This window comes from Poecilia reticulata, linkage group LG5, assembly GCF_000633615.1.
Source record: "Poecilia reticulata strain Guanapo linkage group LG5, Guppy_female_1.0+MT, whole genome shotgun sequence".
NCBI lineage: Eukaryota > Metazoa > Chordata > Actinopteri > Cyprinodontiformes > Poeciliidae > Poecilia > Poecilia reticulata.
This window is the reverse complement of record NC_024335.1, coordinates 23,100,371-23,115,461: the sequence shown is the minus strand read 5'-3', so window position 1 is coordinate 23,115,461 and position 15,091 is coordinate 23,100,371. Positions and strand designations below refer to the sequence as shown.

Here is a 15,091-nt window from a genome sequence, read left to right as displayed (position 1 = left end):
TATGTATGTATGTATGTATGTATGTATGTATGTATGTATGTATGTATGTATGTATGTATGTATGTATGTATGTATGTATGTATGTATGTATGTATCATTGCATAGTTCAGGGGACCTTCATCCAAATATTTACAGCAATCATGCAAGGAGACTGCCAATGGCTGCTAGCAGAACTTCATAAAAATTGCATCAATTGGCACCTTTTGCACATATTATATGCATTGTTCTAAAGTGTGCCAGAACAAGACACGTCATTGGAGCTCGAGTTCATCATTGCACAGTTTTATCAGCAGTATTTGCTTCTTATTAGAAAAAGTAAAAAAAAAAAAAACATTGGGTGCCATATCTTGGGGCGTCGACCGCCGATCAGACTCTGCCAGTCTGTGCTTGATAGGAAATTATGGAAGCATATTTTTACACAAACATCTTATGTGGCTTTATGCCCTTTATTTCCTTTGTTTTTTATAATTTTCTCCTAATTTGCAATACCTCAATAAAATCCCACTAAACGGCATTGAGGTTTGTTGCTTTAGCAAGACAAAATGCGGAAAAGATCAAAGGGGATGAATATTTTTCCAACACACCATATTTTGAAATATTCACCATGTTTTTATTGGTTGTAAATTTACAAAACACTTAATGCAACCTCTCTACTTTCTAATTTTAGGTATATGTGTATATACACCCATGTGGTGTGGAATCATATTTTTCTCTCCTGCAACAATGCGTTTCTGAGCCAGAAACACATTGGGATATTTTCCTCCTCACCAAAACTCATACCTGTTTTGTGTCACACCCATGTGCAACTGTTAGTTAATAATTCACACTGACCCTCTGCTCCCCTGACCTTCACTTGTTACAAATTAATTATGACCTCCTTCGTTGTATGCCTCATTAATCTCTGTGAGGGACAAAACTCGCAGGATTAAAATGATGATTTCTGCCTTTGGTGTTACAAAGGATCATTGCGCTCCTTTGAATTATGCTTTGTTGCTCCTTTAAAGGTTCTGGACGTGGCATCAGGTTTTGTTTTTGCCGTGTCCAAAATGATTTATATTCAGGCAACAGGATGACCAAAGCTGATGGGATAGATAACTGGGCTGTTGTTGTATTTTTGCAGCTAAGTAGTGTAAGGAGAACAGACAAAATAAATTTGGCTCTAGAGGATGACATATGATGTATGACTGTGCTGCTGCACATGATTTATTATGACTGTGCATACTGTAACTGTCATGGTCCCACAACTCCTATTTTATTTTTAATATGACAACCTCAGCTGTAACTTATGTGTGTACAGAAAATGTTGCACCTCATTCCGACCAACATTTTATTCATAGACATTCGGCATCATAACATTTAAATGCACTATTGTGTCAATGATTGGCTACCTCAAACTGAAAGGACTGTCCTCTTCCCTGCAGGTAATGATCACCTAAAATACAACATCTCAATGAGATCTGTGACTGCTTTTAATGATGGCTGACATTTCTTGCTCACAGCTTGTTGTCAGGTCCTGGCAGAGGCACCACGTGGAGGACTGACTCTCGCTGTGAGCTGACTGACAGTAAGAGGGCAAAAACTGAGGCTGTGAAGCTTGCACACAAGGGCTGCTTGTACAAGACTTCTTTGACGTTTTGGGCTAGAAAATATAAATATGTTTGTATGTGTTAAAAGTAAATTTGGGCAGTGGTATGAAGAATGCAAACTAAACTTGATTTTGAAAGTCTGCTGTGAAATGTGTATGTAAAAGTTTGACTTTAAGGATGTAGTGTTTGGTTTATAGGTCTCGGGGTTCATGTTGATGTGTGTGTGTGAGAGAGCATGTGTGTACACTTCCAAAGACTGCAAGTCTCTTTGTGAGTGAACTCTCTGACTCCCTCCATGGGCAGGAAGTGGTAAAACTTGTTTCACTGTCTTAGTTTGGCTCTGAAGGACAACAATCTGTGCACTTTTTTGTAGATGTTTCTGTCTTTGTTCCTTGAAGTTGAAGAAAATGGTTCTCAATTTCGGTTAATAGCCGGCATTTTTATTTGAAGTTTTAATGAAACACCAAAAATGACAAAATAATTTTCACTTCTGTAATTGGATAGCAAAGGGTAGATTTAGATCTGTAATTCGAACAAGAACTATTTCAGTAAATACATTCAAAAGCTGTAACTCATATTTTGTATATAGATTACATATAGTTATTATTTCAAGTGTTTATTTTGGTAAATTTTAACAATTCAGGCTTACAGCTAATGAAAACCAAATATTCTAGAAAAAAGAGAACATTGCATAAGGTCATTAAAATAAGTTTTTTTTTAATACAGAAATTTTGGCCAATGGTAGAAGTATGTCCTTGTACTACATAGTGTATGCAATCAATACTTGGTAGAGGCTCCTTTTGCATAATTTACTGGATCAATGCTGCAATATATGGAGGTGATCAGCCTGTGGCTCTGCTGATGTGTTAAATAAGAGGAGGTTGATTTAGTAGCGACCTGAAGGCTGGTGTGTCATCTGGCTCTTGAGAGGTCAGCTTGATACATCAAATCAGGTATTAGTTTGTGGCAGTGTTGGCAGGTGAAAAGTGCAACGAAGCATCTCCATAAAGGTTTTCAGCAGAAGGAAGCATGAAGGTCCAGACAATCTCCTGGCAGATAACTGATAACTGCACTGATTTTGGATTTGATAAAACACAGCGGCAAATTTATTGTGAAAACTTCACATTAAACCTCAAGCTGCTTGGCTTCTTAACCTCTTAACTTTTCCTATGGACTCTGGGACCTTGATTTTTAAGTGAAATGCAAACTTGACTTTCATCTAAAAGAGGACTATAGATCACTGAGCAACAGTCCAGAGGTTTTCACATCCAGGCCTGGATATCTGGTGTCCTGCAACTTTTACACATGTCTTTGCTTCAACACACATTAGTCAAATAATTAGTTCATTGGCAGGACTGTGGATAACTTGATTCAGCCATTTGATTCTGGTGTATTGGACCAGGGTCACATCTAAAACTTGCAGGATGCCCTGCACACTTTATGAATCTTTCCCAAACTTTTGGATGAACTTTGCATCACAATTCTCTCAAGGCTCATGTTACCCCCATTATTTATGTGCCTTTCTCTACCACACTTTTTCCTTCCACTCAATCTTTCATTAATATGCTTGGACACATCACTCTTTAAACAGCCAGCTTCTTTCACTTTTTTTTTTCATCTAACCATCTTGTGGAAGTCAGCGGTCATTCCCATGACTTCATAGGCCATTTGAATTCTGTTTTAAACCTTTGATTCCCAGAGTCTTTTGGATCAATGCTATTGCCCTAAACAAAGGGGGCTTTTGGTAAATCCCTTCTTTATTAGTCTTATTTAATACACTTATTTCCTGAGAAGTTAAAGTTTTCAAAATTTCAAAATTAACAAAAATCATTGCACAATATGCATAAGTCTGTCTGAATACAAGTTTCACTTTTAAAACCAAATTATTGAATAACTTAACCTTTCAGTATTTCTCTGATTTGCTGAGATGTACCTGTATTCCAGATATTTCAGCTGTAAAAAATAAAACAATTATTTAGAGTTTTAACATATTGATCTGATTAATTATGTGTGATATATACATGTAATTTCACACATGAATATGTAATCTAAGACGTATTACAGTGTAACTTAAGATATGTACGTCAATGATCTTTTTATGTTATAGCTACGTAAGTTTGGGGGCAAGATAACACCATCTATCCCACCAAGTGATGGGACGACGTCTTAGTGAAAACCATCCCAGTATAGTTTTTTTCTAGTTGCCATATCTTACTAGATACCTGATTTCATAAAGATAAACAGGTAGACCTGCATTTCTTGCTGAAAGTTAACAATGCATGTAAAAATGATATAGTTCTGAAACAAGACATGCAAACAAATATATGCATAATACCACAACTAAATAAATGGAAAGAAAATGCAAATCTAAATTGATTTACTTTAGAAGTAATGTCTCATTTTTTCCACTTTTTAAAATATTGACTATAGGAGAGAAACTATTTAAAAGAGAGCTTTTAAAAATCCAATCAGAGAGAAAGAAATGTGTACATTAATGTGGTAACCGGTTTAAAATAACTCTTTTGGTATCTTTTTAAAGGATTGTCTACCTTAACTTGTCTCCATAGTCTTTGCAAGATTTGATTTTATGACCCATGACTTTGCGGTTTTCTTTTGCTTTTACTGCTTAGTCAGTATTTTCAGGGGGTAGGAGGCCATCATTTTTTATTCTGTGCAAGTTTTCATTGTTTCTTCTTTTGATTTAGAGTGAGAGAGAGAAGAGAGAGAGAAAAAAACATCCTTTAAAACTTGCATCAGTCGAAACTGAAATTGATTTAGCTGTATTGTAAATCTCATTCAAATGATTGAAACATTTTAAAGGGATATGCGTCAGAAAATAATATGTATTTGGTCAGGTTTTTAGAGTAACGGCTTTCTTGTGATACTATTGCTGAAATAATTTGTGACGATATTAATTAAGGTTAAGGTGCCTTTTCTAGACGTCCATGATCACCATGTCCCTCAATATTTCTGAGCTTTAGCCTCTCAGCTACCAATCATCTGCACCAGGTTTGATGGAAAATTAGAGTCCATCCAACTGCAACTGTCCATCCAACTGATGCATTGCATCCCTATGATGCAATACTTCATAGGGATGCAGATGTCCATCATGTATTGGACAGTTGTTTATGTGGCTTCATCACATAGCAAAAGTGGAATTAAATCGCTTTCCCTGTAGAGGACGTGAAATCGCAGCACAGTGACATGGTATCACTGTTAGGTCTTGTGTTCAAATCCCAGACCGGCGTCTTTCTGTATGGAGTTCTCTCCAGATTCTCTGGCTTCATCCCACAACCCAAAAACATGACTGTCAGGATGATTCATCTATACATTTTCCTTAGGTATGGGTGTGTGCATGCATGGTTGTTTGTCCTTGTCTGTCTCCTTGTTGCCTTGTGATGGACTGGCGACCTGGCAGGGTGTTCCCCATCAGTAGCCCTCATGACCCCACAAGGAATAAGCGTGTTGGATAATTGATGGATGGATGGTTCAATTTTAAGATATTGCTAATAGCTGCATTGTGACTAGATGCCAAGATGCCACTAGTAACAATGGAGCAGCTGTCCATTGGGGTGCACTTCAAAGAGCATGTTTAAGTCAAATGAAGTGTAATAAAAGGGAAGTGCTTGCTGAGAAATACTGCTGCTCTAGTACCTAGGCTTGCAAAGACAAGTACATTTTATATTTTTGTTTACTTTAAATATAAAGTTTGACTAATTTTTAAAGCCTGACATTGGTAATTAGAATGTGCTTCATGTTGTATTGTTGACCTATGATATAGAGTCTATATGGAAAATAAAAGCAAGTCAGTGTTTCACCACGATGTGTGAGATCAGGGAGCTCTACTGTTGGGTGATATAAACTTACTAAAGATCCTGAAGTTGTGCCTTTGCCAAGTTCTACTAATGGCGGCAAAAGCACTTGGATTTATTGGCAATGAAGTACACTGAGCGCATCTGCAGCACCCGGATTGTTTTCTCTTTGGAGTTTCTTCTTTGTCTCTGCTCTAAAAAAAGTTGTTTCCTTGCAGATTTTCTCTTATTCAGGTAGAACACATACACATATTCATCTCAAGAAGAAGCAAGAAACTAAAAAATGGTGACGTGCAACATTTTAGAGTTTAACAACTTGCTCATGAAGCATTTTCCTCTGCTGGTTTGAAATTCAGGAAGTTGAGCTGTAAATGTGGTTAAATCCTCTCTGTAATGTGCCCCAGTCTTGCTAGCAGTCAGATACACTCATGTGAGACTTGATGTCTGTTTTTGTAAAACTGTATTAACTTTTTTTTTTATATCTGCAGTTTGAAGCATCTATGCTCTGTTTGGGGTTGATCACTTATGGAAAACTAAATAGCAGCTAAGCTGGAGTTTAGCTTCTCTTTATTTTGGTTTCATTTATTTAGCTCCTATTATGTTTGTTTTTGTTTTATTCAACATTAATAAGGCTGCCAAGAAGTCAACATTTTTTGAACAGGTAGTTTCTTTTGATCGTTTGATACAATGCATTAAAAACTGACTTATAGCCCTTTTACTTTCCCTTCACGTTGCTACCTTACAACTGCAAATGTTAATGTATTTTATTGTCATAGACCAATAAAGACATGGTGCATGATTTCAAAGTGTTTTATGAAGCCCTCAGAGCTTGATTTATTACAAAAAAATTAATGACCAAGCAGCATCATGAAGACCAAGGATTACAGTATAGGTCAGGGATGTTTAATGCAGGGTTAGGTTATAAAAGAATGTCTCAAGGTTTGGACGTATCACAGTGCAGCGTTCATTTAATCTAATCTAAATGAAAGAATATGGCACAACTGCGAACTTGTCCATCTTCCTAACCTGACAGGCTGGGTGCAGAGAGCATTAATAAGAAAGGTCTACGGTACCTGTGCTCAGGTGGGAGAATCTGCTGATGGGACACCTATCAGTCACACATTTCACAGATCATATATCATACATGTCACAATTTTTAAATTTTAATTTTTAGGAAATGTTATAAAACCATGCGCCCTTTCACTTTACAGTTAGGTGATTATGGTCTACAGCTTTAAATCCCTTTAAAATTCCTTTCCTTTGAAGTTGTAACGTGAGGCGACTGAACAGTACAAGCTATAAAACTCAGTGTAGGCATATGGGATCCATACTTTACTTGCCGATCACCTCTGCAGACACATGTTTAAGTCAGATGTGCACTCAAGCTCAAATCAGCACACTCAGCAGGCCAACAGACGTTGTACGTGTGAGCGGCGCTGTAATATCTCAGCAGGCTCCTGTTAGAGCGAGATCAATCTGTGAAATGGGGTCAATCTCTCCGACCTTTACCCGCTAGTCACTCACAGTGTTCAATCTCTCCTTATTTTAAAAGTGAAAGGGCAGCGTCTCGGGCTGAGAGCCATCTGGATGGAGCATTACTACAAAAATGTCCATGGTATTCACCTTATATCATGACCAAGCCAGCATCACACTCTGATTGCTCTTCCAACTTCAGTCATGGAGCTGAATTGATATTTTACATTACATCGAATGCAACAAAAGGCTTTCTCCTCAGCTGCTTTGTTCTTGGAGACTGAAACTCTGCCAGTACCTTGATGGTGCTGGGGGTTATTTTCTGTGTTATTGATGTGTTTTCTCCTGGAGAAAGGTACAAGCCAATTCCTGCTGGTTTTCTCAGGAATTACAAACGGGGCTATGTAAGCTCCACAGACTGCATCTAAGAAAAACAAACAGATAAAGCCCTATCAAAGAAAACAACCCCTGGGTGCCTTATTGTAGGAAGAGGTTATTTGTAAATGTGTTTTAAGGGTTGTAAACCTGCATCTCAGTCTGTGTGCACTCAGATTTGTATGTGTTTAGTAGGATTTGTCTTTGGATTAAGCTAAGACATTTGCAACCTGATAGAATGATTGGCAAAACCTGTTTTTTGAAACAAGGTTTAAACAAACAGAACAGAAAATGAATAGGAGCAATCTTACATTTGGCAAAAATGACACTGTTGACTATAAAATAATAAAAAACACATTTAGGCTGTTTATTCTCACCATTAATAAGAATAGGATGAATTATAAAAATACAATTTGTTTGGTTGACAAGATAACAATATAAATTGTTATAAATAAATTTGAATTTACAGTATTATGTTATGTATTTGTTAATCAACAGGTGATCCGTGGTATATTAAATTTAGTCATTACTTTCTTACATTTTCAGCTGTTAATGACATAATAAACTCTTAAATCTGCAGTATGTAATGTTTATAAAAAAAATATGTATTTTTACATATTTGTTAAAACTGCCACTATGTCATAACAGTATGTTATGAGGCACATAATTTGAGAAAATAAATATTCTGCACCTCCTCCCAGTTCTGCTATTGCTGTCCACCGCTCCTGACCAAAAACAACCAACCAGATAGACGGTCCTAGTGCTGTCAATCAATCTCATGTTCTCGCTGCTAAATGTGCTAATGGCGGAAAAATACATTTCAGTTTCAGGAAAATTATTCATCTGCTNGGGGGGCATGCTAACTAGCCTGAGCATTCATAACGGGCTCTGTTAGCAGAGAGCAATGGGGAAAGGGAGGGAATGAGCAGCATCTTACAAGACTGTGATTTACAGCGCTAAAACCCACCTCCTGGCTCTGATTGATTGTTTCTATTTAGCATTGGGAGTAGACAGAGGAGCTTGACTTTTTCGCAGATTATCTGTGTCATACCAAAATGTCATGACAGTGATAGTTTCAAATATGTAAAAAAATTTTTTTTTATTTTTATAAAAGTTCAATACAGCCGTTTTAATGCACCTGACAAGTCGTGTTTGTCTTCCCGGCACACCCACCAAAAAACAACAACAAAAAAACAAGAAAAACACTGCATTTTGTCATCACTTCTTTCTGTGTTATCCATCAGCTGACAAGGAATTCAACAGTAATAACTTTTTTAAAACCCAGCACACGTTTCCCAGCCGATAACTGTAATGGACTTTTGATATGCAAAGTGGACTCAAAAATGGAATCTATGGCCACATATTAGTTGGTCGAATAATCATCCACTCCCACACGTTGTAATCACCTCTCTTCTAAAGAGAATTAACGAAGGCATGCTGTATGTGTAAGTACATGCGATATCTTCTTCATCCCAGAGACCACGCCTTCAGTGGCAGGGCTTTATCAATCACTCAATCAGTCCGCATTTATAGAGCACTTTCCATAAATAGCTTAGACAACAGAAAGTGCTAAACAGAACATAAAAACAGAAGGCAGTAAAAAATAACAAACCAACAGAAAATAAATATTGAGCTTACAAAGACAAGCCATGAATGATGTACATACAGTAAATATGTTGCTAAAAGCCGTCATGGGTTGTGGTTGGTGGTGGTGAGGATAGAACGCTGAGACCCAGGTTATGGTGTTTAATGAAGAAGCAACAGTCCAACACAGGCGGCACGGCAGAGAGTTAGCGCACAGCTAATACCGGTAGCTACTGATAGACAGGACTGAAACTGAAACTAAAACAAGCAACCTCAGGACTTCACAGTTCTACTGAGGAAACTGACTGACTGACTGACAAAGACTAACGTATGACGATAGACATATGACGAGGATCCGACGAAGAACACAGACAACAGGTAAGACTAAATACACATGGGGTAATCAAGGGAAGGAGACACACCTGGGAGACAATCAACGGGGGAAGACGCAGAGACAGGACTCACAGGGAACAGGATCATACAGAAACTCAAAAATAAACACACAGAAACGACAAAAGCGATGTTGAGTTGACATAGAGGAGGAATAGCAGAGTACTTAAAATGAAATAACCTAAAATTAGGATAAATATGTTGAAATAATATGAATAACAATTGAAATAAAAAATGAATGAATATAATATAACTTATAACATACGTAAATAAATACATAAACAAGCAGTTTATTTAGGTCCCCTTTGAAAATGAGATCTGGATCTCAATGGGGTTTACCTGGTTAAATAAAGGAAAAATATATATATAAAAAATTAAACTTGTATGTTGATACTTTTATAAAAAAATAAAAGATTACAACAATAAAAAATGTAAATTATTGTTAAATAAAATTAAGAATAAATCATTTTAATTACTAATATTCTCCTGAATACGACTGAATACATACAAGAGACTAATTTCAAGGTGCTAAAAAAGCATGAATTATTACATATTTATTATATTTTTAGATATAATAATATATAGTTGCTCCTATGATTGGTGCTGTAAAATGATGATGACTGTAAAATGTATATAGTGTTATTGAGAGCACAGCCACATACATTTATATACTAATGATGATGAATTAAATAACTTCCCTCTACTTAAGATTTCCAGAAAAGTCTATAATTAAATGTTATGTCAATAGAAGTTAAATTAAAATTTTTATTGTCAGGCAAAAACAGTAGTTCATTTTAAAAGATTTATTTCCTACAGATACACACAGTAATGGAAAACTAAAGCAATATATGGAATAAACACAAGCTGGGTTTAGTAGAAGTATTTGATTAAACATACTTATTTTGCAAAATATTATCGCTTCTTTCCTTTCTGCTTTTATGGAATAAGAGAACCATTAAAGGAACCATTACATTGGGATAACTAAACCACCTGTTTTTAAAGGATACCTCACTTCAAAAAAAAAATTCGGACAATTTTTATGTGACTCTGACACAGCAAAAGTAGAGTTAGATCAGGTTCCCAGTAGAGGACATACAATAAACATCCAGTTTAAAGAAGTCTTTCTATATCATACAGGACATTTTGTTATTTGTTTCAAACGTTTGGCTACAGTTTGATTTAGGCAGAGTGAAATATTGGAAATTACAGCATTTGCTCTGTTTTCAGAGAACACCGAAAGACCATCTCGGAAGCAACAGAGGCTTCATCTTATGCAGACACGATTTTCTCTTCACTGTGTGGGTTGAGGTGGGAAGCACTGCCCACATAGCTTAGTGCTGTACAAGCTAAAGCACTCTACATGAATAATTTGCTACTTTCAGCTTCGTTTCGGCCTTGGTTCTCTCTCTCTTTTACCCACGCAATCGTGTTATGCTGATTCAGGAGCAAATAGGGGAGTTTGGCATTAGCCAACATGGCAGGAAGAAAGCTGTTCTATCGGAAAGGAAGTAAGGATCACATGGTGGTATTTTAATTAGACACTGATTCGACAATGGAAATTTGAATTTATTCTTCATAGAAAGTTCAAACCTGGATTGTGATGGCCATAAAGTGAGCATACATGGTAAATTTTGGCGTGCATCTTCAGTAAATGTCTGCTGGTCCCATAGTGAAACTAGCTGTCCACAGTCGCTGGTCATGAAAGAACCAGAACAGATGGCTGCTTCTGAGAGAGCTGCACCTGTTTATATTTAGCTTCTCAGTAGAGCACTTGAGAGATATGAAAACAAAGCAAAGCTGTCAGTTTGGCAAACCAATGGCTGCATCCACGCCTCATGGTCTCACTTGAGACAACAGATTTCTGATGGATTTGGACACAGTTAGAAAGATTTTATCTTGTACGAAAAATTGTCAGTAAAAATAGCATTAATATGTAAAGGTTCCAGTGTTGGGACATTGTCTTCGCTGCAATGTTTCGTGATTTGTTTTGAAAGGTTACTGAACTTGAACTCATTATCTTGTCAAACTAAGAAGCCGAAATAATAAGTAAAGCACTCCCTCACTGTCACACTCAGCTTTAACAAGTCTTCAAGATTCTTACATTTAATCTTTGTTTGAAATTAGAAAAATAGGATGGATTGATTCATTCTTTGTTTTGCTGCACCATCAAATGTGAAATGCATATTTTCATAATATGCAAGATTTAAATGACATCATTACTAAAGGAAGGTGCTGCATAATCTATCACTCACATTGCATAATAGCCCTAATTGAGTTTTTATGAGGTGCTATATTTGCTGTGTCAGTGCCTCTGCAAAGAGTGGTCTGGTATTCTATCAATCACATCCTACTTGTGGTTCAGATTGTATAATAATTTCCTTCTTATGAACTCTGAACATGTTTTAACTGGCACAGCAGAGTCTGACTATTGTCACCAATACCAAAATTTGTCACCAGGTGCAACATTTTTGGATCTGCAATCATTAATATCTGCGGCCAGTAGAGAAAAAAAAATAAACATATAAAAAGCTGTCTATATATCCACTATATCCTCATCTTAATATTTGAAGCTGTTCATCAATATCTTGTAATATTTTAATACCATATGCACTGAGATTCAGAATCTGTACAAATGCTAAAATCTAAATGCTAAAAAGAAAATTGTTTGTGATTGCATTGTTGATGATAAAATCATATTTATTTTATGTCAACATGTGTATCTCACTCTCAGTAAATGACACTCTCCCCTTCCCCCTTGCTCTACCTAGTGATAATTTTAACAATTATATATTTATAAAAAACATATTTTCATAAAAGTTACTGCAGCTTTAAAGGTAGAGGTGGTTCTGAAATAATTCACAATGGTGTAAATTTTTTACATCACAACAATCTGACATTTTAACAGGGGTGTGTTGACTTTGTCTTTGTCCTACATCCTTACTTCTAAACCCTTGAGGTTTATCTATCACCTCTCACATCATCTTGTATCTGATAAGACTTAGTCGAAATGTACTGTCATGTTCACCGTTCCTCGGGGACAAAGAGACAAATTTATGTTGGACAAGGATTTCAGAAAAAGGAGGAAACTCTCTCTGACTTATGTCTTTACTTAGGTTCAGGATGTGGTGATAAACAAAGCAGACTGTCCTACTATAAACTCTGTAGCTGCTAAATCTCGACACTAAGATTTCTGTTGTGATGTTAGGATGATCCATGCTTACTAAGTGATTGTCACTCTTTGGTTGAATGAATGTAACATTAAGGTGTTTTAAAACCAGTAATTTATGTTCTGCTTTCCTTGGTGCCTTTGATCTTTGCACTGATTCAGTTCTCTGATTCAGTCCCCGAACACCTGAATTGTTTTTATTTAATAGATTTGACAGAGCCTGTTGTTAAATCGTTCGTATTTATGCCTTTGAAATGTGACAGCAATAAAATACATGATTTATTGGGCAGATGGTAATCAGCAGTCGAGATGTTTATGAGGTTATTTGTTTTGTTGAACGAGTCTGTGACACGAAAACACTCCGTTTTCAGGCCTGAGGCACAGATGATTATCATTAACGAAGGGCTGTGTTACTAACATGGCACCATTGCTCGCAATAGAACCGTTTTATTCCAGCGAACGGTTTCATCGATCTGTTGCATTGACCTGAAATTGAATCTGCTTATGTTAATATCCTACTGTTGATGGGTTTTGTTCTGGATTTTTAGCAGTGTCAGAATCTATAACCAGGGCCCAATGTAAGAGAGTGAGGATGAATGTGAAGGGCAAATCCCTGCTTCAAGAAGCAGGAGACTTCGCTGTGAGCTCTTTCAAAGGTCTAGCGATTGTTGCATCTCTCTACAGACATGATCATCTGTATTCACACTGCACTCTTTTTCTGTGTACCCTGTTTGAGAGTGCTTAATGTTGTCAAAAGATTAAGTCTTCTTCAAGAGATGAAAGGACTTGTTTGGACAGGCTTTCCAGTACTCAGTTGTTCAGAGTGGGTCCTACTGAGTGCTTGGCACTGCATGATCACCTATACAGCAACAACATTAGCATTTAATTGACCAAACTAGCAATTCTGTGCTCTTGTACCAACCAGTCTCCATATAAATCCAATTCAAAGGCAAAGGTTTTTAGCCTCATTTTAAAGAAACTCAACATTTCAATTGTTTTGCAGTTTTTTGGAAGTTTCTTTAAGATTTGTGGATCATACAAACTGAATTCTGCTTCTCCATCTTTGGTTCTGGTTCTGGAGATGTCGAGCAGTCTAGAACAGTTTGTTTTAAGCATCTGCTCAGTGCTTGAAAGGGTCCTGAATGGTAGAGCGGTGTATCGTCTACATAGGTATTGGAAACTACTATTGTAGTAGGAGGGGTTCAGGATTGAACTTTGAAGTACCCCAATTCTGTACGCTCTGATAAGAAGTTATTGGTACGAAGAAGTCACTGTTCTTTAGGTAAGAGTTGCTCCAGTCAAGTACTGTACCAGAGAGTGCAAATATATATGTGAACATTGTTTAAACTAGTGCAGCAGTGGTTCAGAAGGTAGGAGTTCATCCTATTCGTCCTGTTGGACTTTCAAGTCTTTGAACTTGATAAAGGGTTATATACAAATGCAGGCCATTTACCATTTTACAGCTGTACTTTAATCACAGTATTCTCTGCCAATAACATACTTAGTCAACTGAACGGAGCTTCACTGTCCTTGAAGTCCCCATAGACATAGATTTTTATAATTTAAGTTTATAACTTAAACTTAATTTTTTTATTGTGACTTTGCTGATTCCTGCCTTCTGTTGTTCTTGTTTTTCAGAAGAAAGAATGGCTCTGTTTAAACTGCCAAACACAGCGGGCTCTGTCAGGAAGTTTGGGAGATATTCCACCTCCTGTAGCCCCTTCCGTGGGATCTCCTCGGGCACCTGCTCCATTCAAACAGCAAACACCTCAGCAGAAAGCACCCAGTCAAGGTTCAGGGCCTAGGATTACAGGTCCTCAACAACAGAAACCTGCGGGTCCCCAAGTAAGTGGCCCTCCCTCTAATGTGAAACAGGCTGGGCCTGCTCCTCAATCGAAAGGGCTCAGCCAAACTTCCCCTCAAACCAAGGGTTCTGCTCAGCCACCCTCCCAAGCTAAGGGTCAAACACAGCCTTCCTCTCAAAGTAAAGGACCTGCTCAAATTAAAGGTCCTGCCCAGTCACATACTCAAAATAAGGCCTCTGCACAGCCTGCTAACCAAGTGAAGGGCCCAAGTCAGGCAAAAGGGCCGACTCAGACAAAAGGATCTGTTCAGCCCTCTGCTCAGACTAAGGGCCCTTCTCATCCTTCTGGTGCCAAGGCTCTATCTAGCTCTAGTAAAGCTGCTCCTAACCATAACAAGGTTTCCACACCTGCAAAACCAGTTCCTACTCAGTCTAAACCCACAGGTAACAACCAGACCCGCAAACAACAGACCCCACAAAGCCAGGAGAAGATTAAAGTTGCATCTAAATCTCTAAAAGAAGATGCCAAAGCCTTACCCAAGAAGGCTTTGTCAGAGACTGTGACTTCCCCACACGAGATCAAGATAACTGAGGAAGAAAAGAAGTCAAGACACCATGAAGTGAGCTACCTGCAACTTCTTCGCCTTCACCTGTTACTCCTGTTACTTGATTCACCATTTTATTTTGCTTTGCTCCATTTAAATGACTGGAAACATTTTTTTTAAATCATGTTTATTTTTTATATATATATTATTTTTGTGCTAATCAAAACTATTCTTTTTTTTATTTTAAACACTTTTTATCACAAACATTCTTCCTGTTGTACCATCATCATTTTTGGTTGAGGAAAATTTATTCAAATTGCAATATTTATATGCAAGACAATGAGATGTCAAAATGT

At 37.2% G+C, this 15,091-nt stretch overlaps 1 protein-coding gene across 3 annotated transcripts in view; it reads left to right on the top strand.

Annotated features, from left to right (window-relative positions):
- bsnb (bassoon (presynaptic cytomatrix protein) b) overlaps positions 1–15,091 on the top strand; it is a 102,647-nt gene that overhangs the window by 67,441 nt on the left and 20,115 nt on the right. For 2 of the 3 annotated variants that reach the window (XM_008409669.2, XM_008409670.2), the window contains exon 4: positions 14,025–14,810. In XM_008409669.2, coding sequence (XP_008407891.1) covers positions 14,025–14,810 — 786 coding nt within the window. The remainder of the gene's footprint in view (positions 1–14,024; positions 14,811–15,091) is intronic. The other variant, XM_008409671.2, reaches the window with a different exon arrangement.